This window comes from Rhipicephalus microplus, chromosome X (assembly GCF_043290135.1).
Source record: "Rhipicephalus microplus isolate Deutch F79 chromosome X, USDA_Rmic, whole genome shotgun sequence".
NCBI lineage: Eukaryota > Metazoa > Arthropoda > Arachnida > Ixodida > Ixodidae > Rhipicephalus > Rhipicephalus microplus.
Genome location: NC_134710.1, coordinates 37,832,024 through 37,859,946, shown reverse-complemented (window position 1 = coordinate 37,859,946; position 27,923 = coordinate 37,832,024). Strand labels below are relative to the sequence as shown.

The window sequence follows — 27,923 nt, the reverse complement described above, 5'->3', positions numbered from 1 at the left end:
CATGTACAGGTGAGAAGGTGCGTTATTTCACGAGAACCTAAGGTAATTAAAACGGTACATGGCAAATACAAGGCAACAAAACTAGGTTGAATTACGGCTACACCCCTGCCCGCGAAGCCATTGCCGCGCATCCTGCAGTTAAAGGTAGCACTGTATACACTAATTTACGGACGGGTTTCAGTGCCACCATATTGGATGGTTAACCTTTGTTTTTTGTGACTTTAACAACTAAACAAACAGTGTTAAGGGTAGACTCATACACGTGAAAATAGTTGGGTCAGCGCATACTATGTTTCATGGTCTATAAGACCATGAAAGTTCATGTAACAATATACCAAAGCATGAAAACCAGCCCAAGAATAGTCAATCCGTCATATAGCTGCAGAAGGCTTACAAGCTGCGTTTTCATCCAATCCCAGCGTATCCGAGCTGTTCTGAACTGATTTGACTGCATGATTTGCTTGTGGCGTGCCGAAAACACGGCTTTCTGGTGGCCCTATTTACTGCGAAGTGATTGGAAGGCCAAAATTGACTTTTTTTCGCCCGCAGACTATATTACCAACATACTCAAATGGCTGGGAGCGTTGTTTGGATCTAAGAACCGGACAGAGCCATATACCGGAAGCTCGTGCTTGAGCGTTAACGAATGGAGACTTTTCATTAAAAGTAGTTAGTGTTTGCTGAACAAGAGTCAAAGAGGGATCCACCATGCAGACTCTTGTAGAATAATTAAATCGTTAAGCACATTTGAACGGTGAAAATTCACGAACCTCGGAGCACAGTATTGAATGATTTGTATCTAATATGCCGTGACAAAATAGTGTAGTCTGTGCTTCAACGTTCGGGAATGTTTTAACGTTTTCTTAAATGTTTTGACAATTTTCTTGGTTTTACTAGACAGTGACGATGTGTTATTGGACCCTTGCGTTCAACAAACACTATTCTTCGCAAAAAAAAAAAAGGCTTCATTCAATAATGCTGCCACAAGAGCTTCCGGAGTAACGCTCGATCCGGTTTCTAGCTAACGCTCTCAGATATCATGCCCGCTGGCAATATGTCCCATACGGACAGGCGTAAAGAGCTCTGATGCTTTGCAAGGGTTGATGCTTGGGCAAGTTGGGGGGGGGGGGGGGGGGGATACATTTTCAGAAAGTATGAACAACGCATAGAACGATTAGGAAAGAATGACACAACGGAGGCAAATATCGCCGACTTTCAACTAGTTTTTTTTTTTATTTCGACAGGTACTGCCTATATACAGTGCAAGAAAAAAGGTGCGAGACCAAAAAAAAAAATAAGAAAAGGAAACAGGAAAGGTTGTACGTACATGTGGGGCAAGAGTCGCTTGATCATTTCACTTACTTCGAGCGTATCACCACATGTGCCCCAAACCTCAGCTATGTAATCAATTTCTTGATTTAAAAGCGCAATATATGGTGTGCTAACAGACTTATCACCCAGATTATGTAACATATCTGCTTCGGTAACTTAAGAAGTCAGTGCTGTTAACGTTTTTTTTAAACGAAGCTTTGCATTAAACCATGTTGCTGTCGGAAAAAAAAAAGTTACTTTTATCAGAGACATGGAACGATTGGTTACCTTATTAAACGTTGTTTTATCAAACTTTGTTCATTTATATTCAATGGTGCTCAATTTGCTGGGTTTCCGAAAAATAATTAGAAAATTTTGATGCATAAAGGGATCTTTAAAAACTAAGTTTTTCTGGTTTTATTATTGAATGCACTTGCGATGCACAGACAGTTTTTTTTTTTTTTTGAAAATGGCAATCTCCTCTTTCAGCAAACCGTCATCAGGGAGTACATCTTGGTGAGCTACATCGAAGCACTAGTCGCATTTATAGGTAATCACTAGGTGTAAACAATTAGCGTGCATCCCCCCTTCTATAACAAATAAAAATAAAACAGACAAATCTGGCAAGCGCGCCTTCTCGGAAAGCATCCTTTTCATTGAAACTGTGAGAAACACTTGATTATCTGTTTACCTCGGATGCCGATAGCGACAAATTAATTTACTCGCTTGGTCAGTAACAATGGTGCGGAATACAATCGGCTTGTTACCCATGTTTTATGACAAGAACCGAGATTAAAGTGCACCGGCATCCGTCGCTTTGCGTCGTCAGTGACGTGGTGGCAGCCAAATGCACTCGCTGTACAGCATCGTGCAGTGTGCGTGACAGAGGTGATCGACGTGGTGCGCAGGGAGCCTTCTGTGGACAGCCCCCGAGCACTTGCGCGAGGAGATTCCTGGCGGCTCGGTCAAGGGAGACGTCTACAGCTTCGCCATCATTCTTCAGGAGATCCTCACCCGCTCGGGGCCCTTCGAGAACTTGGAGAAGTATTCAAAGCACTTCCTACCTCCGGAAGGTATCTGCGCCGCAGTCTCGCGTTTATACGAATACACATTGTGAGTAGAAGTATAATGCATGCAAGTATGGACACAGAATTCTTGCTGTCTATGTAGTTGCGCCCTCCTATGTCCATGCCTTACTTTAGTCCACGACGAATCCGTACCCACTGCGTCAACTTTCTGTCGTTCTGTGCACGATGCGCCGTAAGGCGGATTCATGCCGCCCCTGCTGTCGTATGCTATGTGAAAGAGTTCAAATTCTGTTGTCATGCTCGAAGCGAGAGACAAAAAACCCGGCCGAGTATATAAAAAAAGTAAGAAACAACTAATCTTATATAACGTCTCCGTTTAGCCTGCGGTGCGATTACAACGCAATCAGCTTCACTTTCACTGTATATCGTTTCCGTAACAAGGAATCGACGCATGATGAAGTAATGAAGAAAGCAGTCTTCTGGTATTATAGTTATTGTAAGCATGGTTTACACAACCTACAAAAGATAGTTGCTGTTACAAACAAATCGAGTTCGCCACGGCGCAAGCGTTGAGCCGTACAAGCTAGGCGTGATGTTCCGGATGAGGCAGGGGCTTACGAGAAGGTGGACCGCTCTCTTGCACGGGAAATGAATGTACAGCGTCTGCGTCTCCAGAAATCAGCTTTTGGCGACAGAGTGGGCCGAGAAATTTTATAAGGTGGCATGTTGACCGCGAGAATGCAAGTCGCAGATTGAAGATGGAGAGACCGAACCTATCTTGTGTACAGAGTCGGCGTGGAGGCACAGCCGACATGCCGGCTGAGAAATAGGTTCAATTCTTCAGCTCTCTCGGAGATTCTCGTGCAAGCGATCGTCTGCCAAAGTAAAATATTGGAATATGGAGCGCAGTGGTTCAGCATGTGTGTGGAACCTCTCAGCGGGGATAACACGTCATCTGCCGTTCAGAGCTTGTGTATTACTTATCGGAGCGATACATCGGTAGAATAAGAGTAAATATATACGAAACAGCGTAACTGAATTGATAAAATAGTAATCGTGGAAGGAGCACCTTGTCATTGATCTGTCTACCCGTGCTCTGCAACCGCCTATACGGATATGTCGACAACTATACACACGCGCTGACTTGACAAACACAAAATGTGCCCATATTACCCGTTCTCAAAACGGGACAAAATGCCCACGCCTTTTTCTAGAGCAGTCTGCAGCTGTCGTGAGCATGAGCACCATGAGCCCAGTAGGGCGCCAATTTGGTGTATACACGAATTTGTACTTTTTGTACTTTACAGATACACACTATATAGCACCCCTCTTTCTTTCCCCCCCTCTCTCTCTCTAATACCGCTTCGAGATCCTGCAGTTTAAACACGGTGTTATTGGACAGCCAGCGACACGGACGAGTTTCAGAGCAAAGAAAACGGCGAAAGTGCAGATGTATTACATCCGGTGACGCGACTCTCAAGTCCCTGCTGCTGCTTGATCTCTCCAAGCTTGCTACTCGGATGCTCGGACTTCCGGTAGATCGACGCCCTTCCGTTCTGCTATGCCGGAAAATAGCATTGAAAGTGCTCGGGATTTGATCCCACGTTGCGTTACTTCAGGCCGGTCTTCTATGGACACTTTCGTTGCGTTCTGACTTACACAAGCAAAATGAATGTGCGAAAGGCATTGCCGATGACCATCCCAGTTTTTACTCCAAACGATGCCGTTCCTCGTGTGCGTCTTTAAATCTTGCACTGAATTTGCATCAATCTTATGAATGAAACCTAAGACGTTGCTATGTATAAGATAACGCATCATAGGTGCCTGCCCCTGACATAAGCCTACGTTTTTTTACACAAGCACAAGGGGCAACCAAAGTTACTTACAGCAGTACAATTAATATTATTAGATATCGACAATCTTTGTCACCATACTGAGTTGCCGCTAAGAAAATCTTCGTGTGCATGGTTGCGTAAGACGCACCATTTGCTTTCGTTGTATGGTGTCTATGATGTCGCCATTGCGTGATGAAATACATGTTCAGGGCCTCGCTGATCAGAAAGTTGACACAGTGCCTATAACTTTTGGTAGTTAATGAAAAAATTGAAATAAAACGAAGGTACCGTGTTGTGAGCGATCAGTGCCCAATCCGCAATAATACTGCAGCTCTTTATTGGAAAAGAAACTTGACTGTGCGAAATACCCGTAGAAGTACGATTAGCGTGTTCTTAATGTGCGTCTAATTACAATGTATACTTATAAAATAAGGCCATCCGTTTTATTTTCTGCAATTACGACTGGCCTTTCCGCCCCTCCTTCTATCTTGACGCTAGGTCTACAACACCTGTCTGAGCGATGTTGCTGTGTATTCTTGTAAATACTCCACGCTACTGAGCAACTCATTGCATCGCTGAGTAACTCAGGGGACGAATTGTGATTCATGATTACTGAATTAGACAAGGAGAGCAGAGAGGTAGATCTTAAGATTAATCTGCTGGAAACGAAAGGAATGTACAACAACCTCGGAAAAGAATAGTGCTTCGAGATTATTAGCAGCGCACTTGAAGTTGTAACAGAGTACGTCTATATATATACTAAAGACAGCTAGTAACCGCGGAGCCGAACCATCAGATTGAAGTACCTAGAAGAATAAGAATAGAATGGAGCACATTCGGCACGCATTCTCAAATCATGAATGATAGATTGCCACTATCCCTCAATGAAGAAGGTACATAACCGCTGCATCTTACCTGTACTTACCTACAGAGTGGAAACCTAGATCATTACAAAGATGGTTCAGCTTAAATTGAGGACGACGCAGCGAGCAATGAAAAAAAAAGATAGGTGTAACCATAAGGAACAAGAAGAGAGCACAGTGGATCAGAAAACAAACCGGGGTAAAGGATATCATAGTTGAAATCAAGAAGATGAAATGGACATAGGGTGGGCGAGTAGCACGTAGACAGGATAACCACTGGTCAATAAGGGTAACTGACTGGATTCCCAGAGAAGGCAAGCGGTTTAGGGAGAGGCAGAAGGTTAGATGGGCAGATAAGATCAAGAAGTTTGCTGGTATAAATTGGCAGCAGCAAGCACAAGACCGGGTTGACTCGCGGCACACGGGAGTGTCCTTTGTACTGCAGCAGTAGTAGTCAGGCTGATGATGATAACCATGAACTCTCTTCCAATCTACTGAAACTTACTAGCAATAGCCTTAAACTCCACCTCACACCATTCTAATCACGTATACTAAACTATTTATTTAAATTCAGCGTATTTGAAACATAAGCCTTCTCTTCCTAGCCATGACTTCCAAGACTTGGTTTCTTGGTTTATCTAATCTACGTCAAATAAATCACGAGGTTTTGTGGTTTTGTAAAGCAAAACACGGGCTGTGAGGGACGCTCACCGTTTCTTTTTTCAATTGATGAATAGGAGAGGTTGCGCCTTTATGGTGGCACCCGACTACTCCTTCTCGCTGCAAACGAAATATACAATACTAAATAATGAATAAAAAGGACGCAAAATCTCTCACATGTGTAACACAAAGGAGGAGAGGAAGGACAGGGAGGTTAGCCAGTTCTCAGACCGGCTGGCTGCCCTGTGCTGGGGAAGAGGATAAGGGTAGTAAAAGATAACAGAGACGTGTATTTTGCTTGCCTGTACTTGTTCTCAAATATTTGTTACTCATAGGCTGTTGATTTGTATTGTGTCAGCGCCACAGTCAAATCCAACAGCAAACGTGTCAGAAATATTCGAGCACAAGTTAGGGCAAGCAAGATAAGTTCACAAGTACACGTACAAATCGAGGTGTTCTGTATGGCTTGACGTACACAAAAAACACAAAAGACAAATAATTACGCATAGCGTGACACACGGGGGCGTCAATAAGGGAGGGAGGGAGGTTCAAACCACTCCCCCTGCAGTTTTTCAGTTTTGCTGGCGTATATACACACGCACACATACAAACGCAACGACGAACATACATAAAGAATAATTGAACCCCCCACTCCCCCACCCGCTCCTGAAAAAAAAAATCTGCGACAACATCACAACAATATATTATTCTTAATATAGCTTTATAATAAGAATAATGATGCGCATATTGTTTCTAGAAAAAATTGTACTTTAACATTTGTATAACATACTTGTTTCCTGGAGAAGCTTTTTTTAAGGCGACGAGCCCCCTTTTTTGGAGGCCCGCTGTTGGCCATGGACCAAGTATTTTCTTGACAGTGAATGCTCTTTCTCCTGAAAACAGCAAATTTGCCCGTAAGGCGTTTCGTGGTGAGTCGTATGTCGGACACTAGAAGTACACGCTGCACATTGTCGTTATGAGCGACAAGATCATCGAAGTGCACGCTTTATCCTGTCTAAAAAGTGTCGTGGCAACACTGTGTCAAGTCTAAGGTGGCGCACTCACGTTTCGATCTTTTTTTTTTTTCATTTTGCCTCACATATGAAGGAATTCATAGCTTTATAAAACGGTGTACTTAATGTAAATATAAAGTTTTAGATAATAAATCAAACCATTTATTTTTGGCGAGACGTCATGATACCTGTCTCAGGAGCACAGATTGCATTGCGTGAAAGTGTAATTGCCCATTTCCTTAGTCATTCTACACTAATTGTATACCCTATTCGCTGCCGCGTCCACTGTTGCAGCGTTACCAAGAGTGTTGCAGGGACCCGGTATACCCCACGTGGTTCATCACACATTCTTTTGCTTCTTCTGTCAGTGCCATAGAATCATATAGAGTTTAGATAATTATTTTCATTGCTCTGTAGTCACAGTGACTCACGAATAGCACAAAAAGATTACCCGCATTTGTGTATCTCTTACTCATGCATATATACTGCAAGCAGTTGTGCCGCAGTGGAAGGTGTCATTTGAGAAATTTCCAATCTTTGCTCGATCGCCAAGTCTAGTACGACAAAAGCTGAGGAAAATGAATTCGCATAACCCGAACCTACAGGTAGGTTAACCGGGTAGAAGAAACAATTCGCTATCCTGCACACGGACAGGGAAAGAAGGGTTGAAAAGAGGATATAGAGACTAGAGATAAAACAAATAAAAAAAGAATACACGTACCGGTGTGTAGTACGTGAGCAGAATGTTGGGCTTTGGATACACCAACGTCATTTGCTTTCCCAAAATATGCAAAAATCTAAAACTCCCTTTCATCTCGCTCGCTATCTAACATAGAGCTGCACACGAGTGGCGTTTACTTATACAAAAGGTACACATCCGTGAGTGCAGATGGCTGTTGGCGCTACGGCGTTTTTCGTCGCGGGTGCAACAGATTCATCTCACATACGTACTCCGGCGCGTCACAGTGTAGAAGAATGACGAGTCTCTCTCTCTTTCTAATCTTTCTATTCTTTCTAGTCAGTCCCGTATCATGACAGCTCTTAGAAAACTCCGAAACGTCGGAGGGAGATTTTCGCGGTAAAATTGGTTGTAGTGAGCGAGCCTGTAGTAAGGAGGCGCTTGTTGGTGGAAATGCGTGTTCTAACGTGTGCAGAGATCCTGTTTCGAGTGAAGCTGGGCTCGCGGCCACCGTTCCGACCTGACGTCACTCCCGCCGACTGCCCGCGCGAGCTGCTGTCACTCATGAAACTCTGCTGGAATGAGAGCCCCGCGCTGCGTCCTTCGTTTGCCATACTCAAGCAGCTGATGCGCAAGTATACCAGGCGAGTGCCCCTTTATTCACCAGCTGTGTGCCTCCACAGCAACTCGATGATCTTCACCTTAGATGACCGCCATATTTTTTGTGCGAACTCAAGCAGCCACTTCCTCAATGTTCTTTGTCATATTAATATCATCATCATCATCATCATCATCGTCATCATCATCAGCCTGACTACGTCCACTGCAGGACAAAGGCCTCTCCCACGTTCCGCGTAGTTAACTCGGTCCTGTGCTTGCTGCTGCCAATTTATACCCGCAAACTTCTTGATCTCATCTGCCCCCCTAACCTTGTGTCTCCCCCTAACCAACTTGCCTTCTCTGGGAATCCAGTTGGTTCCCCTAATGACCAGCGGTTATCCTGTCTACGCGCTACATGCCCGGCCCATGTCCATTTCTTCATCTTGATTTCAACTATGATGTCCTTAACCCCCGGTTGTTCCCTAATCCACTCTTCTCTCTTCTTATCTCTTAAGGTTACGCCTACCATTTTTCTTTCCATTGCTCGCTGCATCGTCCTCAATTTAAGCTGAACCCTCTTTGTAAGTCTCCAGGTTTCTGCTTCGTAGCTAAGTACCGGCAAGATACAGCTGTTATATACCTTCCTCTTGAGGGATAGTGGCAATCTACCTGTCATAATTTGAGAGTGCTTGCCAAATGTGTTCCACTCCATTCTTATTCTTCTAGTTACTTTAATCTCGTGGTTCTGCTCCGTGGTTATTACCTGCCCTAAGTAGACAAGCCTTTTACAATTTGAAGTGTAGTATTACCGATCTTGAAGCGCAGCTCTCTTCCGAGGTTGTTGTGCATTACTTTCGTTTTCTGTAGATTAATTTTCAGACCCACCTTTCTGCTCTCCTTGTCTAACTCCGTAATCATGAGTTGCAATTCGTCCCCTGAGTTACTCAGAAATGCAATGTCATCGGCGAAGCGCAGGTTACTAAGGTACTCTCCATTAACTCTTACCCCTAACTGTTCCCATTCTAGGCCTCTGAAAACCTCCTGTAAGCACGCGGTAAATAGCATTGGGGAGATATAATGAGTTGGTGTATATGTCTAACTTAAGGAAGCACATAGAGTAACTCAATTTCGATAGGGATGACGGTGCCATCTCAGAGCTGTACGGCGTTTTGCGCGTCACGAATGTCGATGAGTGCAGGCATTGAGTGCTGCTCCAATCAGACTTCTGTAAAACTGTGGCTTCCATGGTATTCTCAGTGGTAGCAGACTGTTGATCTGGAAGGTACCACTGTGAAGATCGGACATCGCTTTGTGCGCATCTGAGCGTCGTGTGAAAGGCGGAGGTGCGAATGAGATTAACTATGTGTTGATTCCAACAGGACCCATATTATCTGCTGCATTTATTTACCTTATCGTGAGCTTCCGGGTTTCTGTACATGTGTTTAGCGTAGTGTTCACTGCAACTAAGCTCATTTACCCAGTCTTTGTCACAATCACCGCCTGCCACCTCTTTCTTGAAGGTGGCAAAGTGGAATGTCGCCTGCAGAGACAATGCTATAAGATCCCCCCGTCTATACTGCGTCGAGGATCGCATTTTCTCCGTTACTTCCTTTTTGACCTCCCGTGTAAAGCATCTCAAAAAACGATACAAATCCAGCTTATACATCTCTCCTAAAACAAATACTGCCACGCAAATTCTTCGCTTCTTCGCCTGCGCTTAACTTGTCTCGCAACCTGGGTCCATATCACGGTTTCATTTCCAGCTGGCATCCCGTCTCAAAATCACTGCTCTAAATAAAGTCCGCCGTCTCTTCCAATAATAATAATAATAATAATAATAATAATAATAATAATAATAATAATAATAATAATAATAATAATAATAATAATAATAATAATACGTTAAAAATTATGAAAATAATGTTTTAGACCACAACCGTAATATGGAATCGATTTCATTCGCCATAAGTTTTCATTTTCTTGTATTCTGTTTTACTTATCATTTCTGGGTGGTGATGCTGTTGTTTTTTTAAATAAATTATAAAATTTCACTTTTGTGTGTAATCAATCTCTGCGCAGTAGTGAGTTGTCCTGAGCAATATTATTGGTGCATAGCAGCAGAAACTATGCCGAAGAAAGCAATTATCTTGCTAACACCGTATTCAAGCTCGGGTTCAGACATCCTTTGACGTTCGTCCTACAGCGGGGCTGATATATGTTTCCTTGCCAAGACTTGCCGGACCGTAAACAGCTTTACCCGCACACGATGTCAAAATGAATCCGCAGGGACTATGTCCTATCAGAGACCACGGCAACACAATCCTACGTCTTCGCTGGTTTTTTGACTTCCACCTGTTTTTCTTTAATTTTAAATGACGCCTCAAGGTTCTTTTTTTCTGATAACTCAATCACTTATTCTTATTTCTCTCGCTTTCATTAAAACGTTGGAACGTTACTCTCCTCGGTCTACTCTACTTTGTGACGCTCCAAAAACACTTCGCTATACTTTGCTTGGTTTAAACCGTAAACCATAACCTGTATCATATTAACTAAAGATGAGACACAAAAGTCAATGTGTTCTTATTCTTAGTGTACATGCACGAGAAAACAAAGCCACCATTTTGAACCTGCGTGTTCGCCGATTCAAAATGTTCGCACTGGGGGGAAAAGAGCCCTAATAAGAAAGCGCGTTTAAGTAAAAAGAAGGGCTGTGCCTTGAATTCAGCGAAATGAAGAGCAGCACTAATACTGACACGTAAAACGGGATATGTGGTTCGTGTGATTTATCAGGCCGCTAGCCAATATCGTCTTTCGCCGATATTGCAATTTCTTTCAATGTTGTGCAAGCGAGTGTAAGACAAAGTTTAATGGAAAGAATCTGGGCAGTGGGCTTTCTCTCTCTTTGTTTTGCGCAGACGACGTAGTTGCCTACGCTGTGAACGCCCTTCATTCAATCGCACGCCACCCACACGTACCTCTTTAAGAAACTAACTTGCACGATCCGTGGATGGCCGTCTTTGTTTCAGGTGTTTGTCATGCTCTTTAAATGAAAGTTGACTGACGGGTCTCTGTTGTAGCTTGGCCTTGTATACAGCATTCAGTCCAACACTTGTTTGAATAAAAGATAGAGCGACGAACTTAATGAAAACGAAGATGGCTGACGTGAGAAGAGCTGTACCGTTTATTATTCTATATGTGGACTTCACGGCGAATGACGAAAACCGGATTTGAAGACGAAGAAATTTGCCAGAAAGACGAGGAGGAAACAAGCCCGCATATGTTTACGCTCTACAACGTTCCCGTCATACAGGACTGGTGTCGGGGCTTAAAATTTCACGCCATTTATACAAGACCTACAACAAAAAAGAAAGAAATAGGCAGAGGTACAAGTCCTTCCACTAGTTTTTTTTTTTTTTTTTGCTATCCCGTCGAACGTCGAATTTAGGTAAAGAGCCCCAGGTGGTCGAAATTTCCAGCGTCCTCCACTACGGCGTCTCTGGTGGTTTTGGGACGTTAAATTCCACACATAAATCAATCAACGTCTAATTTAGGCAAACTGGCATCTTTCGATTAGCCCATTTCCAACTCCTATATTGACAACATCGCTTACACATTGATACGCATCGCAATATTACTGCTCCAAGTAGCAGATTTTTTGTGACGTTTGCTTCCTCTTACTAACGTTACGCTTGCAAAGAAGCCAGCTTTACAATAAACATTGATTGTGTACATTGAGGAAAAATTTATTGAAGTACTGCTCCTATTGGCCTCGAGATCTTGTAGCGGCGCTCACTGGCGTGTGACGTCAGTTTGTGGACTCCGCTCTGAACCGAGCTGCAGCAGTCGCTGCTCCTGTGCACGGATCGTCTGCTACGGGTGGGAACTTTGTCGAACGAACAGTTTCGCGAGGGTCAACTAACGCCTATGACAATTATTTTCGAGTGGAATTTATGAATTTGCTTCAGTTTCAGCCTGATTGACAGGGCCAAGAAACCTCCCATATGGCCGATAAGCACGACGATGCCACTGACCGCATTGCTGGTCAGAAGGTGAAATTATGTGTGAGTGTTCTCGTTCTTAGTCTGTAGTTTCCACCGTGCGATACTAACTAGTTCGGGTGTTTTGAAATTTCAATGAGCGCGCCTTTCTCCAGCATCTACAAGCATGTAGATACAGCAAGCGAAGCGTCGCGGTGTCTCATTGATGGCGCGGTGGTGTATACGACGCAGGCCACGTTGTTGAATGTGCGCAGCCGGTGCCGTCAATGGAGATCACATCACTGTCGCGGCTCTATAGTGAACGCAGATATACACTGATGGGTCCGTCTCGTCCAGCAGCTCATCAGGTGCCGCTGTAATTCCGGCTGCAGCAATGACAATCAAGTTTAAGTTGTCGCATATGACTACATCTACGGCATCAGAGCTTGCTGCTATAAGGGCTGCTTTACAATATCTCGTTCAAGAACGTCCAGGAAAATGGGTCATATTCTGTGATTCGAAGGCAGTGCTTCAGAGTTTGCAGTCTGCCATGCGTAGGAGGAGTCGTGACCAATTGGTACAAGAAATAAGACATTGCCATCATGAAGCTCTAGCACGAGGGCATGATATTATATATCAATGGCTGCCTGGACATATCGGTATTACCGGAAATCAATTAGCCGACGATGCAGCCCGCTCAGCCCATGAAGGAACCCGTGTAGTCCCGATTCCTCTATCAAGGAATTATGCAGCAAGACAACTTTACCTGCTGGCTCGAGATCTCACACGCACGTTCTGGTCGTCTACCAGCTTCCAAAGGTGTCAATTTTATGAACTGGATCATTCGCTCAAGCTAAAGCTACCATCACAACTTTCCCGCTCCGATGCGACACTGTTATGCCGCCTTTGGTTGGGTGTTGCATTTACAAAGGTGTACTCCTTTCGCATTGATATGGCAGACACTCCTACATGCGACTACTGTGGAGCTGAAGAGACCATCGAACACGTCCTGTGCAGCTGCGCTTGCTACGACACACAGCGATGCCAGCTCCGGATGGTTTTGAATCAACTTGACCCCGGACCATTTTGTGTGCAGAAGATACTAGGACCTTGGGCATCTGCCTCAGTTGCGCAGAAAGCAACTAAAGCACTGCTAATTTACCTAAAGTCAACAAACCTGAGCGACCGCCTGTAGACTGTGTGTGCTCCCCGAGTGTGCTCATGATTGTGTGTACCTTCTCATCTCTCCGCAACCTCTTTTCTCCCCTTTATTCCTTCCCCAATGCAGGGTAGCAAACCGGATGTGCGTCTGGTTAACCTCCCTGCCTTTCCTTGCATCTTTATCTCTCTCTCTCTATCTCTATAGTGCTGAAAACACGGGGACTTGCGAACCGGCCACACAACGTCCTCGCGGCGATTGAGTGCTGTGCAATGGTGAAGTACTGCTCTGTGCCTCAGTGAGCTTCGTCCGCCCGTTAAAAGGACGTTAACTTTCACAACAATCCTGAAAAAGAAGGGCACACCTGCCCTTTTCCTTTGGATATTTTTTTTCTGCAGTGCAATGATAGTGAAAGTGAACATGATGGTATGTGGGATAATCGCTGATTTCTGCCACTCTAGCATTCGCAACCAACTCATGAGATAATTACAGCAGAGTAGCTTGTTGCTTCGGCAGTCAATCGACCGTTCATGACATCTACCAGAAACGCAAAGTAGCATCAAATTACCAAACTTGAGTTAATCATGCTTAGATTACAGTTATGGACGTCGGCAGGACGCAAGCCCGTCTTGAATCGCAGTAAGAAAAATCTTCAGGGGTAGGTGCTGGTGTGACTCAGGAAGGGGGAAAGTTCCACCTTAATACACCCCCTGGCCGATGCAAATGATTGCAGTTTGCCCAATAAAGTTTGTTCAATGAGAGTGACATCATGAATTATCTTATGTTATACCGCATAAGTCCGTCGCTCAGGTATCAGATTATAACAAATAGTTATGGCTGATTTTATATGCCACGCACAGGGCCACAAAGATTGAGTGACAGCCTTTAGTGAATGTGCACTAAGCAGCGGCAGCAGGTTTTGCGTATGAAGTTATGGTACGCAGTGTGCTAGGCACACGCTTGTCTTCATCAGAAAGTTACTTATAAATATACATGCTGTACGTACACCAAATATACAAAGCTGAAGGCTCAGATGTTCGACGCCACTCAGCTGCGCTCACGAGGCGCGCTTACTCGAGGTGATTCGGAGGCCGCGTCGTCGGCTCCCTGTCTAGGGACCTTCGACCTTCGTCTAGGGACCTTCGTATTTCGGGACGGCTCCTCACCTGGTGTAAGCCACCTAGGCCTGTAGCTTGCGTGTAATGACTGGCTGAAGTACTGGCGAGGCGCTGAAACACGGTTGAAAGCTTACTGAAAAGTGGGGGGGGGGGGGGGGGCAGGGCAGGTATAGCAAAAGTCACTGTCAGCGAAGTGCTTGCTGCACATGGTCGATGAAGACGTGGGGCACTTTCTCTCTCCGAATTTGACTATCCACTTCTTCCTCAGCTTCGGGTTCTTAGGATAGTAGGACAGTTGTGAAAGCTAACGCCCTTTTCACAGGTTGGTGATCATATAGAGGCATAGAGCAGTACTAGTACTACACCGTTGCACGCCCCGCCGCGGTGGTCTAGTGGCTAAGGTACTCGGCTGCTGACCTGCAGGTCGCGGGATCGAATCCCGGCTGCGGCGGCTGCATTTCCGATGGAGGCGGAAATGTTGTAGGCCCGTGTGCTCAGATTTGGGTGCACGTTAAAGAACCCCAGGTGGTCGAAATTCCCGGAGCCCTCCACTACGGCGTCTCTCATAATCATATGATGGTTTTGGGACGTTAAACCCCACATATCAATTAATACTACACCGTTGCGCAGCACTCACCGTGGACACAAAGGGCCGCAGTTTTAAGAAACAAAGCACTGTGCTCCTAAAATAAGCGTTAAAAGCGGACACCCATGGCTGTTCGCACAGTGTCGATGGCCACAACAGACAAGATAATCACTTGAACTGCGTCTTTGCTGAGTTTTACCACGACGGTGGTTTCTATATGGCGCCGCGCCTCGAAAGCGCGCGAATCCTCGAACTGACGTCATACAAGCACGATTCACAGCGCCGCCATCAGTCGCACACCAGGCCAATAAAGTTAACCCCTTGCTAACTTCGTAGGCGTGTATGTTCGCAAGTAATAAAACTTAAGTATATCCTCAGAGAAATTACAAAACCGCTTTGATCACTTTCACGACGTCCTGGTGGTTCAGCTTTGCGATATAGTCAGAAATCAGGAACCAAAATTAAACGACATACAAGTTGTTAATTTCCCGATTTACAACTTGTATGTTGTTGCACCAAACGAAAAGCTTGTTAAGGACCACCCAATGAATTCTGTGTTGAAAGTGCTAGGAAGGTGCTATTGCGCCATTTCGAACAGCTGTGCATTTCAAAATACAGATTACATAGCCGAGTTATTACGAGTAATTTCTCACCAGGGTAGTAGATGATCTGTCGTGTTAGTAAACTGAGTACTGCAGTAAGGCATATATGCACACATTCATGGCGCGAAAACAAATGGCACCATGCGTTGTCTCATCGTGCAGGCAGATGGGTAGCAGCAACCTGCTGGACAATCTTCTGCAACGCATGGAGCAGTACGCCAACAATTTGGAGCAGCTGGTCGAGGAGAAGACGGCCGCGCTGGTCGAGGAGAAGCGCAAGAGCGACGAGCTGCTCTACGAGGTGCTGCCACGCTCGGTGGCCGAGCAGCTCAAGCGCGGCGAGTACGTGCAGCCGGAGGCATTCGAGTGCGCTACCATCTGCTTCAGCGACATCGTCGGCTTCACGGCCATCTGCGCGCACAGCACGCCCATTGAGGTGGTGGACCTGCTCAACGACCTGTACTCCTGCTTCGACGCCATCATCATCAACTACGACGTATTCAAGGTGGAGACCATCGGAGACGCCTACATGGTGGTGTCCGGCCTGCCTGTACGCAACGGCAAAGAGCACGCACGAGAGATCGGCCGCATGACGCTGTCGCTTCTTACGGCCATCTCGGGCTTCCGCATCCGGCACCAGCCGTCCAACAAGCTACGTCTGCGCATCGGCGTCCACTCGGGCCCCTGTGCGGCCGGCGTGGTGGGCCTAAAGAGACCCCGCTACTGCCTCTTCGGCGACTCGGTCAACACTGCCTCCCGTATGGAGAGCTGCGGCGAGGCCATGAAGATCCACATCACTCGCGAAACCAAGCGCCTGCTCGACACCTTCGGCACCTTCCGACACCGACTGCGTGGAGACATCTACGTCAAGGTGCGCCACTTTTTTAACCAGTGCTTAGAATATAGTACGTGATTTCACGCAAACACTGAGAACAGTGTTGACAATCGTGTAACGGCGATGTGAACGGCACGCTTGTGTACTATACATTAACTCAGTTTCCATCGAACTATGCTCTATAGGCTACACGATATTTCTTTACAAATGCTGTGTGGGTTTCAGTACCCGTATATGTTCCTCTAGAGCTGTTGGTCTCTCAAAGATACAAAAGTTGAACAAATGCACAGCTGCAGCTTTGAAGGCCAACAAGGTTTCACCGTGCGTTTTACTGCAGTACAGTTTTTTTTCTTTGCTTTCTTGGAACGCAGCGAAACAATACTTTCAACAATACCTTGATTTGGACAAATTAGTCCATCACTTGAGGATACTTGAACAGCGCAAACGACGAAGACGAAACACATACAAAACTATAGGACCAATAGAACCAATAGCACCAATAAGACTGCCGATAACAGCGCCAGTTCTATTCTGTGTTTCGTCTGCGTCGTTCGCGATTTTCAAGTGTCCTCTAATATAGTACTTGCCAATATCAAAGTCTCATGATGGATAACTTCAAGCCGACAAAGAGAAGCGCTGCTTCATTGCCGTACTATTGTTTTTCATCGCAGGGTAAAGGCATGATGCGCACCTATTTCCTGGAAGCAGAGGACCCTCCTTTCTCGCCGGACATAGGCTTGCAGGGAACATTCTTCACAAACGAGCACCTGATGCGCCAGCTTTGAAAGGGACCAACTTGCATCGAGTCGCTACGTACCGGCACCAATCGTCCGCATCGTTTTTCACCATGCGTTGTCGCACCTATCTACTAAGCGGCATAAGAACGACCTCACAAAGAATCGAATCGTTTACGCAAGTGGCAGTATCGACTTGGCTGGTTGTCAGAGCCCGCAACGAACGTGGTTCAGCCACGACTGTTCATTGGAGAAGAGGCACGCGACGGGGATCTTTGCGAACCACGCCTCACTTTCTGCTTTTTCGATTGTACCTAACCTGTTGTACGCATAGGCACTCGTCCACGGCTTCCTGATTTTGTCTACAACTCGACCGAACATTCAGTGCGATTCGATGCCAACTAAATCAAGCTAGACATTGTGCTTTATTAGTTCAAAAGCTATACAGTGCGAGTATAATGCTTGGTCAACTCACTATAGGCAAATACAAAGAAAGAGAGGCTAAATTGAAGATTGAAAGGAGGAGTAACAATGATACAAACAGAAATGTCGCCCAAGATGGCGTTTCGACAAAGGAGTTTTGTCTTCATCAGGGCAGCGACTGATGACGAAACAACTGATGCCGCAATGAAGACAAGCCCCACTATTGGCTGCAGGGACGTTCGTTTTTTTTTTGCCATAGTTTAGAAATAGGAAAATGTTCACTACTCAAGCATAGACGTTGTCACTTCTCTCAAGACAAGCCACCATCATGGGAAATCGTAATGTCCTTATGATCACGTTCTTTCGAACGTATGCCTACAAACACTGCACATCACTTGACATTGTTTCTGTATTTTTTTTCTGTTTTTGTGCATGTACATGCACACGATGGCGTTAATGTTATCTTTACACCTGCCAACAAGCTAGGTAAGATATGTCCGTCCGTGCAGAAAAATACTAAGTAGGTGGCTGATAAAAAGCGCACTGACATTTGTTTCGTTTAAGCGCCGCAACAAATTCGCAGACTGCCGTATTGGTGTTGCCTGTAAGGTCCCCTTAGGCTGCGATGGGCCGCTGTGTTAATCAGTGACTAGAGAGGTTGTTAAATGGAGTATGACCATCTAATCTCTCTCTACTTCGTCGAGAGCGCCACTGCATGCCAGAATCCGACGAATGAGTTTTGTCATACATGTACACGAAGCAGAAGTGCGTCTAATGGTTGAGGCCTGCTGGCCTATCGATAGTGCACGAGTGAGCCAGCTTTTGGTTCACACACATAAAGAAGAAATGGAATTCCTGTGTGATTATTTCTCGCATGGACAGCTCGCGTGATCCAGGTCGCCAGATGGCGCTACCATACGTGCGTGCGTGCAAATAAGTTTTAGTGCTGACTTTTCCGCCGCAGTGTGTCCTTTCTGGTGATAATTGACGTCTGTGTTCCCCTTGTTTTTTTTTTGTTTTTTTTTGTCCATGTTTGCATTCCTTGCCATTTTTTTAAAGAATCCTTACCGACTGTGTCAGATTTGGGTTATTTTAATGCCTGAGTGCTACTTATAAATGCCGCGTTTCAGTTCGCCTTTTTAAAACAACTTGTGGTGGGTTCCTGTACTGAATGCTTATGGTGCAGTTTTTCGTCCAATGGCCAGATTGTTTCCACCCTGTAAAAAAACAGAGAAAGATATAAGATGCGACTCATTCAAAAAAAAAATGTGGTCCTTGTAGGAGGCCACAAAACGAAATCATGCATTCTTCTCAGAAACTGAGCTCTCTGGTCCAGAAAACATACGTCCTGGCTAGCCGACTAAACTCGGGACCAATACCGTTCGGGCATGGTCGTTGTACCATTTAATGCTAAGCAAGAATTCGGAAGGTGGCAACGTAAGGTCAACTTATTCAATAACTAGAGGCACGTGGAAAACAACTACGACGCCTCATCTCTGGGTAAATCCGTGACAAGAAGGAAGTTTGATGAAAGACAAAAATATTGCCTGTTTAAGAGTAACGAAATCCTATTCTAACAAAACTACTTTCCCCTTGCGGATTTCCACATAATTTATTGGCTTGAAAGAGACAAAACACCACTTGTACTAAACAGAATAAATTTAGGAACACTTGCAGTAGAAAGTCAGCAGATGAGTGGCGACACCTGTGAAATAAATTTGTCGCTCGAGTGGTTGTCTGTACACAAAAAGCAACAATATGCGCTATTTGTGCGTAAAACCCCCACTACGATTCGCGCTGGGCTGCAAGAAATCTGTAATAATAGCCCACTACATGTCAGAAGTACAGTGCTACTGTCTGGATTTATTGTTCCATCGCATGCATGCCTAATTGAGGACCAGTCTTGCAGAACTGACACATATAGAGCAGTGTCGCTTTTTGTCACACGGACAACCTCTCGAAGTCACATGTTCTATAACAGTTCATGCGGATAGCTGACGTTCGTGTCTATTTTATGTCGTTACAATCATGTTGATGCTTGTATCGTGATCCGCCTCAACTTAATGTACGCTGATCTGCCATTAGGATGAAGTGTAATCAATGTTATCGTCAATACGTGCTACCTCCAGCTGCATGTGTTTCGTGGCAACCTTCCCTTTATATCTTTGTCTGCACTCGCATAAGCATCTACTCGTTGCCGCAGCGCACGTCATGATTTTGTTGGGCAGACTGCAGCTTCGAGCAAAGGGCAGGCTCCAGGTTGTTCGTCGTCTTGGTGTGCCCCACTTGCGAAGCTTTACGGTACTGGTCGATCCTACTGGTCGAGAACTTGTGACGCGTGATTGATGGCAGCCTTCCCAACAACTGCTTATTTTGCGTCGGCCCCATCTGTGTGGAACAATCCTTGCTCGGTGGCTTTCAATCTAGTCATGCCAAAAACAGTGTCGTTGCCGGCGAACATGTTATGTGCACTTTCCTGCTCCCAATGCACGCGCACTTGTCGCTGTTTTGTGCTCCATCAGCTTTGATACTGACAGTCACGCATGATTTATACGAGCGTGACCGACACCGCAGTGTTGTCATCTTACGTGCTGTCGTGGTCTCGTGTGCAACCCTCCTTCAGTCATGATTGTACAAGCACATTTCTGTCAATAATTCGAGCAAATAAAATGCACCAATACGTGTCCTGTTGTCGCACGAGCGCAATCGGATCTGCGTGCGCAGAAACAAGGTGGTAAGTGCGGCTCTGGGCGTACACGCCACGCGCCGTGAACATTACCGCGCGGCGAAATGGGTAATACGCGGGCGGCCTGGATGTGCAATGTGCGGAGCATACACGCGGTTCATTCCCCGTGAACGCCCGTCGTCTCATATTGTGAGCGACGTTTCCCAGTAAATAATCTATAACACCGTGGCAGACATTGACTCTACGTCGTAAATGAGCGCTTCGGCCTATATCTGCAGGGTCGACTCGATCCTCACTGTGGGTCGTCAAAGCAGTATACGAGAGACCGCAGGACTCGCGCCGCGTTGAGCAACGACACACGAATTGTGCAAGTATACGCTGAGCAGATGTCTGCGTCAAGCCGAGTAGCGGACCAATACGAGCGAAGAAAGCGCGAAGCAGTCAGGGGCCGTGCGCCTCATTAGCGCTCATGCCTCGTCTCACTTCGCTGCGAGCCCACTTCGCCGACGAAATTAATCCTCCGAGGCCTCGTTTTCTATAACTTTTGCGCAAATGAAGCGAGGCATTCGGTCTCAATGCAAGCCGTCTATACCTATACCGAACGCATACAAGAACACGAACGTATCGTTCGTAATCGAGCAAGTTAAATCCGCGCCCTCCGTTGCTGCGCCTATTCTGGCCCCACTGCAGCTATTAGTATTGTGATGTCCTAACACACACAAACACACACGCACACACACACACACACACACACACACATATATATATATATATATATATATATATATATATATATATATATATATATATATATATATATATATATATATACATATATATATATATATATATATATATATATATATATATATATATATATATATATATCGCCACACCGCGGTGGTCGGTGGTCTAGTGGCTAAGGTACTCGGCTGCTGACCCGCAGGTCGCGGGTTCAAGTCCCGGCTGCGGCGGCTGCATTTCCGATGGAGGCGGAAATGTTGTGGGCCCGTGTACTCAGATTTGGGTGCACGTTAAAGAACCCCAGGTGGTCGAAATTTCCGGAGCCCTCCACTACGGCGTCTCTCATAATCATATGGGGGTTTGGGGACGTTAAACCCCACATATCAATCAATCAATATATATATATATATATATATATATATATATATATATATATATATATATATATATATATATATATATATATATATATCACATGCATGTGTGTGTGTGTGTGTGAGAGAGAGAGAGAGAGAAGATGACGTGCAGCTAGCAGCATGGGTCAGTGCACCAAGGTAAATATTCTATGCGAGAAACCAGTTCATCACCGCCAGCAGTGTGAGGGTTCGTCATTCTCGGGTGGCACCTAGCCATGGACAGCAACAGACAGACGAGCGCGTGGCCGATAACATGCCATCCGCACTGCATCAGCAGTCATGTATAACTGGCCGCCCTTTGTGGCGTTTCGTTTTATTTTCCGTCCTTTCGAAGTGGTGGCCTTTTTTTGGCTATTTCTAGGGATTTCACACGTAATTCATCCTTCGCTGTTCTTTCACTTTATAAATGCATGCTCGGGCATATGACTAAATGAAAGACGCCAATCTAAAGAGACGAACAAGGCACCACATCAAATAGATTTGCGTGTAGAAAAGAAATGCAGGAACGCGTTGCCAAGAACAAGTAAAGAAGCCGTGAAATGAAGACTTCCAGTAACGTATATTTTGAATTAGCTGTGGAATAATCATGCAGAAAGATGTGCTTGCTGAACAGCCAATATTATTTTGGATTCATCGTTCACTGATTTGCCAAATTGAGAGCCATTGCCAGTTCATGTTGTTATTTGGGAAGCTGCGTGACAATACGTTGCCACCAGCCCCGTTTGCAACCACGCTGAGCAGTCTGCTCGTCGGGTGGATTTGAAAAGGAGCCAAAACTGTGGGTATAAACAGCACCTAAAGCAGCCATGCCACCACTTTAGCGCCATATCGGTTGCCAAACAAAAAAGCGATATCATAAATATTTATTGTTCAATAGTAAATAATGCAATTTTGAATTAGCAAAAGCGGAGAGTAACGAGAACAATATTGTCCCCTTTACTTCGTCTACAAGCCACAGGGAAACTGCAAATCAATTAATAAACTATCATAATTTCAGTGCGGCTGCGTACAGTTTGTCTACAATAGACTGTTTCACTGTTTACAAACACAGACCATTGATGACTTCTGGTTTCATTCGCCGACGTGCCGAAATAGTAAAGGTAAAGGTGGGCAAGAAGAGCGTTAGAAGATAGCCCGCTAATTTTCTACACTTTCCTTCCATCACTTGGCAAAATATATTCAAACTAATGTTCTTTTTAGCTACATAAAAACTTCGTGAAATCACCTTGAACATCACGCACGTTTTTTTTTTTTTATCTAAGAAACTAATAAGAGACTTTCGTTACTATGGAAGAAACGTGAAAACGAGCTTTCAGTTTCCACGTTACGAGTTGGTAAATGAAATTACCGCAAGTTTTTTTTTTTTTTGTGGGGGGAAGAGGGGAGGGGGGCCCAATGTTTGCGATCTTGAAACCATCAACCATCTATAGAAATAGTAATAGGATGAAATGAATTGTTCGCTGAACAATCATGAATTATAGATATACTTCTTGCCAAAGTAATGTTTGACTAACAACTCAATAGGGATGTTAAATGCTGAAGCTGTTTTCTTTATTGAAGCCGTAGAGTGAAATTGGTACAGTGTTACCATATTATCAGTCCAGCTTCAACTAGATAAATCTGATGGAAGACGCTCGACTGCTGGCCCGAAGGTAGCGGGATCGAATCTCGGCCGCGGCGGCCTCATTTTTGACTGAGGCAAAATTCCTGAGGCTTGTGTACATAAAAGTACACGGGCCTAAACTGCGCCCTAAATTGACACTTTTAGCAGCACGTTAAAGATTACCATGGTAGAAATTTCCGGAACCCTCCACTACGGCGTCCCGCGTAATCATATTGCGGTTTCAATACGCTAAACTCAAGCAATTATTATTATTAATAAATTTATTTATTTATTTGAATGTACTGCAGCCCTAATGCGGGGCTATAGCAGAAGTGGATGAGTTATACAAAACTAATACAAAGAGAGCAACAACAATAAAACTCAAATACAAAAGAAAACATCACTATGGTATTGTAAACACTATCTTTGCCTATTTTCTAAATGGGCAATAGCGGCATCAATGAAATTTCGTTAAGATGGTGAACGAATACTGCCCGGTAGGGAATTCCAGAGGTCTATAATAGGTGGGAAAAAAGTAAATTTGAATGTGTTAGTACGAGCAAATAGAAGCTTTATGTTCAAGATGTGGGAGATGCGGGTGCGAGATTCTTCCATAAATGCGATGTAGTTACCACCAAAGATGCCAGGAGAGGAGTTGATCACTGTATATAATAGTTTTAAAGATTGGATGCAATAACGAGAATGTATTGGTACAATGTTCAGTGACTGTAGAGCCTGTGTTGACCGAAGACGAACAGTACAGCTTCATTTTGTAGCAGATATTTGGATATTTCATTTATGCACAGTGTTTCGGCACTACAATATGGCGTCAGCAGTGTGCTAGCGCCAGAAGTTTCCTAACATGTGCACAGAACACCTATACTATATATCTGTGCGTCTCGCTCCGTCTATGCAGTCGCACAGCGCGTTGCGTGCGTCTATGCGCACTGTATAGCCCGCTGTCGAGAGGACACACACATGCGTCAAAATGACAGAAATGCCTGGATACAATAGTTATTCGTTAAGGCTTACTTGCTATTTTATTTGCCAATTATAAAAAGTGCTAGTTAGTGCGCTGTTATAGAACATTAAAATAGCCAGAAAGTAGCCACAGAGCTAACCTGAAACTTTCGATGTCAGGCAGGGTCGTAAGGTCAGCTCATTTGCCGCAAAGTAGGCGCTAACGGCAACCCTGGCGTCAAGAGCAGGACCCTATAGAATACCAGACGAACTGTGCCTTGCGTAGAAGGCTGGGAAAACACCCACTTACGCAAGTGGTTCATAACCTCTCATAACCTCTCGAAGGGTAAGGTTTACGCTCACCCTGCAGGCGTTCACCAATTATATGAACAATAAATGATCTTGATTGAAATTGAGCTTAGTTACCACATGGCGAAAGAGAACGCTTACAAAATAAACTCTGACCTATATATACGACAGACGAGGTCACATGCAATCCGTTCTTTTCGCCGCAAGACGATGCGTCAATGAGCCAATCAAGATCAATTCATCATCGTCATCATCATCATCACCACCACCACCATCATCATCATCACTCTGACTACGTCTACTGCAGAACGAAGGCCTCTCCCATGTTCCACCAGTCAACTCGGTGCTGTGCTTGCTGCTGCCATTGTGTACCCGTAAACTTCTTAATCTCATCTGCCGACCGAACTTTCTGTCTCCCCCTAACACGCTTGCCTTCTCTGGGAATCCAGTTAGTTACCCTTAACGACCAGTGGTTATCCTGTCTACACGCTACATGCTCGGCCCATGTCCATTTCCTCTTCTTGATTTCAACTATGATATCCTTAACACCGGTTTATTTCCTAATCCACTCTGCTCTCTTCTTGTCTCTTAAAGTTACACCTACCAGTTTCCTTTGCACTGTTCGCTGCGTCGTCCTCAATTTAAGCTGAACCCTCTTAGTAAGCCTCCAGGTCTCTGCTCCGTAGCTAAGTACAAGCTGTTATATACCTTCCTCTTGAGGGATAGTGGTAATTCACCTGTCATGATTTGAGAGTGCTTGCCAAATGTGCTCCATCCCATTCTTATTCTTCTAGTTACTTCAATCTCATGGTTTGGCGCTGCGGTCATTACCTGTCCTAAGTAGACGTAGTCTTTTATAATTTCAATTGCGCTACTACCTATCTCGAAGCCGTGTTCTCCTCCGAGGTTGTTTTTTATTGCTTTCGTTCTCGGCTGATTGATTTTAAGACCTACCTTTCTGCTCACATTGTTTAATTCAGTAATCATGAGTTGTAACTCATTCCCTGAGTTACTCAGCAATTCAATGTCATCCGCGAAGCGCAGGTTACTAAAGTGCTCTCAATTAACTCTTATCCTTAACCCTTGTCATTCTAGGCCTCTGAAAACTTCCTGTATGCGCGCTGTAAACAGCAGTGGGGAGATTGTATCCTCCTACCTTACACCCTTCTTGATTGGTATTTCGTCGCTTTCTTTATGGAGCACTATGGTAGCAGTTTATCCCCTGTAGATTTCTTCCAGGATGTTTATATATGCTTCATGAACACTCTCATTCGCAGCGTCTGCATGACTGCTGATATTTTTACTGAATCAAACGCCTTCTCGTAATCTATGAAGGCTATGTATAGTGGTTGGTTATACTCTGAGCATTTCTCTATTACCTGATTGATAGTATGAATGTGGTCAATTGTTAAGTAGCCTGTTCGAAATCCTGCTTGTTCCTTTGATTGATTGAATTTTAATGTTTTCTTTACTCTGTTAGCAATTACCTTTGTAAATAGCTTGTACACTACAGAGAGCAAGCTGATCGGCCTGTAATTCTTCGAGTCCTTGTCATCTTTTTTCTTATGTATTAGGATGATGTTAGCATTCTTCCAAGACTCTGTACTCTTCCCGTCAGGAGACACCTCGTAAACAGGATGGCCAGTTTTTCCAACACAATCTGTCCTCCATCTTTCAGCAGATCTGATGTTACCTGATCTTCACCAGCAGCTTTGCCTCTTTGCATGCTCTCTAAGGCTTTTCTGACTTCTTCTATCATTACTGGTGGGGTGACATGTAGGTTACTGCTCGTTCTTGTAGTAAGGTCATGGTTGTCCTGGCTACTATACAGATCTCTGTAAAACTCCTCCGCTATTTAACTAACATATTCATAGTGATAGTTATCTTGCCTTCCTTGTTCAAACCAGTGTAAATAATTGAACTCCGCAAGCATGCATGTGCTACTAGCTTCAACAGTGACCACACAAAGTTTTGTCGAAGATGTCATACTAATAACAATTATTTGCACTCATCGGGGATCGCCAGTAACCAGATATACAGCGCGTTACCCAATAACGCGAACTATACGTGGTCCATAAACTTCTTATTTTATTGAATGGCTGTGAAACGTAGATAGTAGAAAAATTACTGGGGCATTTCCAGAGACAGCACGTTTAGATTTGGGAACAAACCTTCAGAGAATGAGAAAGATGGGAACATCACATCATTCCAGCGGGCAGAATACAGGCTTGTTTCATCAGGTGACACGACCTCATTGCAGTGCCATTTTCCTTGATCCGATCAGCCGTCGATTCCACGCCTTGACCTTATATATTATTGCAACAGCATCCCAGTGTTAACCACCCAGAATAATCAACAGCTGTAAAGTTGCACGACTGATTTGGCACTGCTTTTGGAATGCTTGTTAGTAGTGGTGAACTGGGTGAGGCCCTATACGTGCGTGATTGCAACGATCTTAGGAAAGCAGTCGTGTATATCTTGTGTGGATGTTTGATCCGATGGAACAGGAACTCTATAAGCATGACGCATCACTTGTAGTAGCTGCATGTGCGGCTATTATGACAAATGGTGGCATGAGTCATCATACATAAAAACAATGGCTAACGTATTTCCTATAATTATAAAAGAGTGTATAAGAGAGTCTTACGTGAAAGTATGCTGATGCTTGTAAGAATGCACTGTAGAAAAGACTTTTTATATGAAATGGTACCAAAGATGACCAACATAAAACGCCTCGTTCAAAAGTTAATGTCCACAATGTGTGCCATCACAGATATCGTTCGCATAAACATAAGTTCAACATAAGCTTTCATTTTTTGATGCCTTGGAACGGTGCCATTAGTACATTAAATACCACCGAGGAAAGCACTGGGCCTTTCGGTACTTTTATCATTTGCTTGTAGGGGTGTAAAAACCGATTCTAAAATAAGAATTTTTTTTGATAAGCAATACGCAAACACATGTTACCGCTTATTGCGGTATGAGAAAATTCAACCGATCTATCTAAAGAGCGTTTCTACGGTATCATGTGTTTTAGAGATGTCTATATTTGTCTTTAAGTATGTCTAAAGAAAGGGGTGGGGGGCGCATTGGTTATGGCGTTGTGCCAGGTATTATTTATTTATTTTTATTTATTTATACATACTGCAGCCCAACTCAGGGCTATCACAGGAATGGGACGTTATATAATACTAGGCAACAGAGAAAAAGTACAAACAAATTATACAAATTGTGAAGCAAGTACACTCGTAACAAAGCAAAAGTAAAAATTAAGTTAATTACGCGTCAGTAAGATATTCATCGACAGCAACTATGAAGTCGGTTAGTGGTAAGGGGCGAATGCTACCAGGCAGAGAATTCCACAGTTGTATTGCACGCGGAAAAAAACTGTATTTAAAGGTATTAGTATGAGCAAAGAAAGATGTTACTTCAAAGCGTGGGAACTGCGGGTACAACTATCATCAGTAAATGTGATGAGGTTACCATGACCAAGGCCGGAGGAGGAGTTAATTATTCCGTATAAAAATTTTAAAGCTTCGTTTTAGTATCGCGAGAGTTGTGATGGGATGTTTAATGATTGAAGGACTGTGGTCGGTGAAAAGTTGCGGCTATAGTTATGAAAAATGAAACGGATAGAGTTTCGCTTAATGTTATCTAGCAAGCTTATTTCACAGTGTTTGTAAGGGAACCAAACTACGGATGCATATTCGAGAACAGGGCGAATGAGTGATTTATATAAAATTAGTTTAGTATCTCGAGGGGCGGTATAAATGCGGCATTGA

The 27,923-nt window shown here is 44.3% G+C and overlaps 1 protein-coding gene across 1 annotated transcript in view; it reads left to right on the top strand.

The window, feature by feature from the left end:
• LOC119176615 (atrial natriuretic peptide receptor 1) overlaps positions 1-17,187 on the top strand; it is a 64,274-nt gene extending 47,087 nt beyond the window's left edge. The window contains exons 15-18 of the mRNA XM_037427975.2: positions 2,220-2,384; positions 7,865-8,037; positions 15,598-16,302; positions 16,938-17,187. Of these exons, the coding sequence (XP_037283872.2) occupies positions 2,220-2,384; positions 7,865-8,037; positions 15,598-16,302; positions 16,938-17,051 (1,157 nt within the window). The 3' untranslated portion in view covers positions 17,052-17,187. The remainder of the gene's footprint in view (positions 1-2,219; positions 2,385-7,864; positions 8,038-15,597; positions 16,303-16,937) is intronic.
• The last annotated feature ends 10,736 nt before the right edge of the window (positions 17,188-27,923 follow it).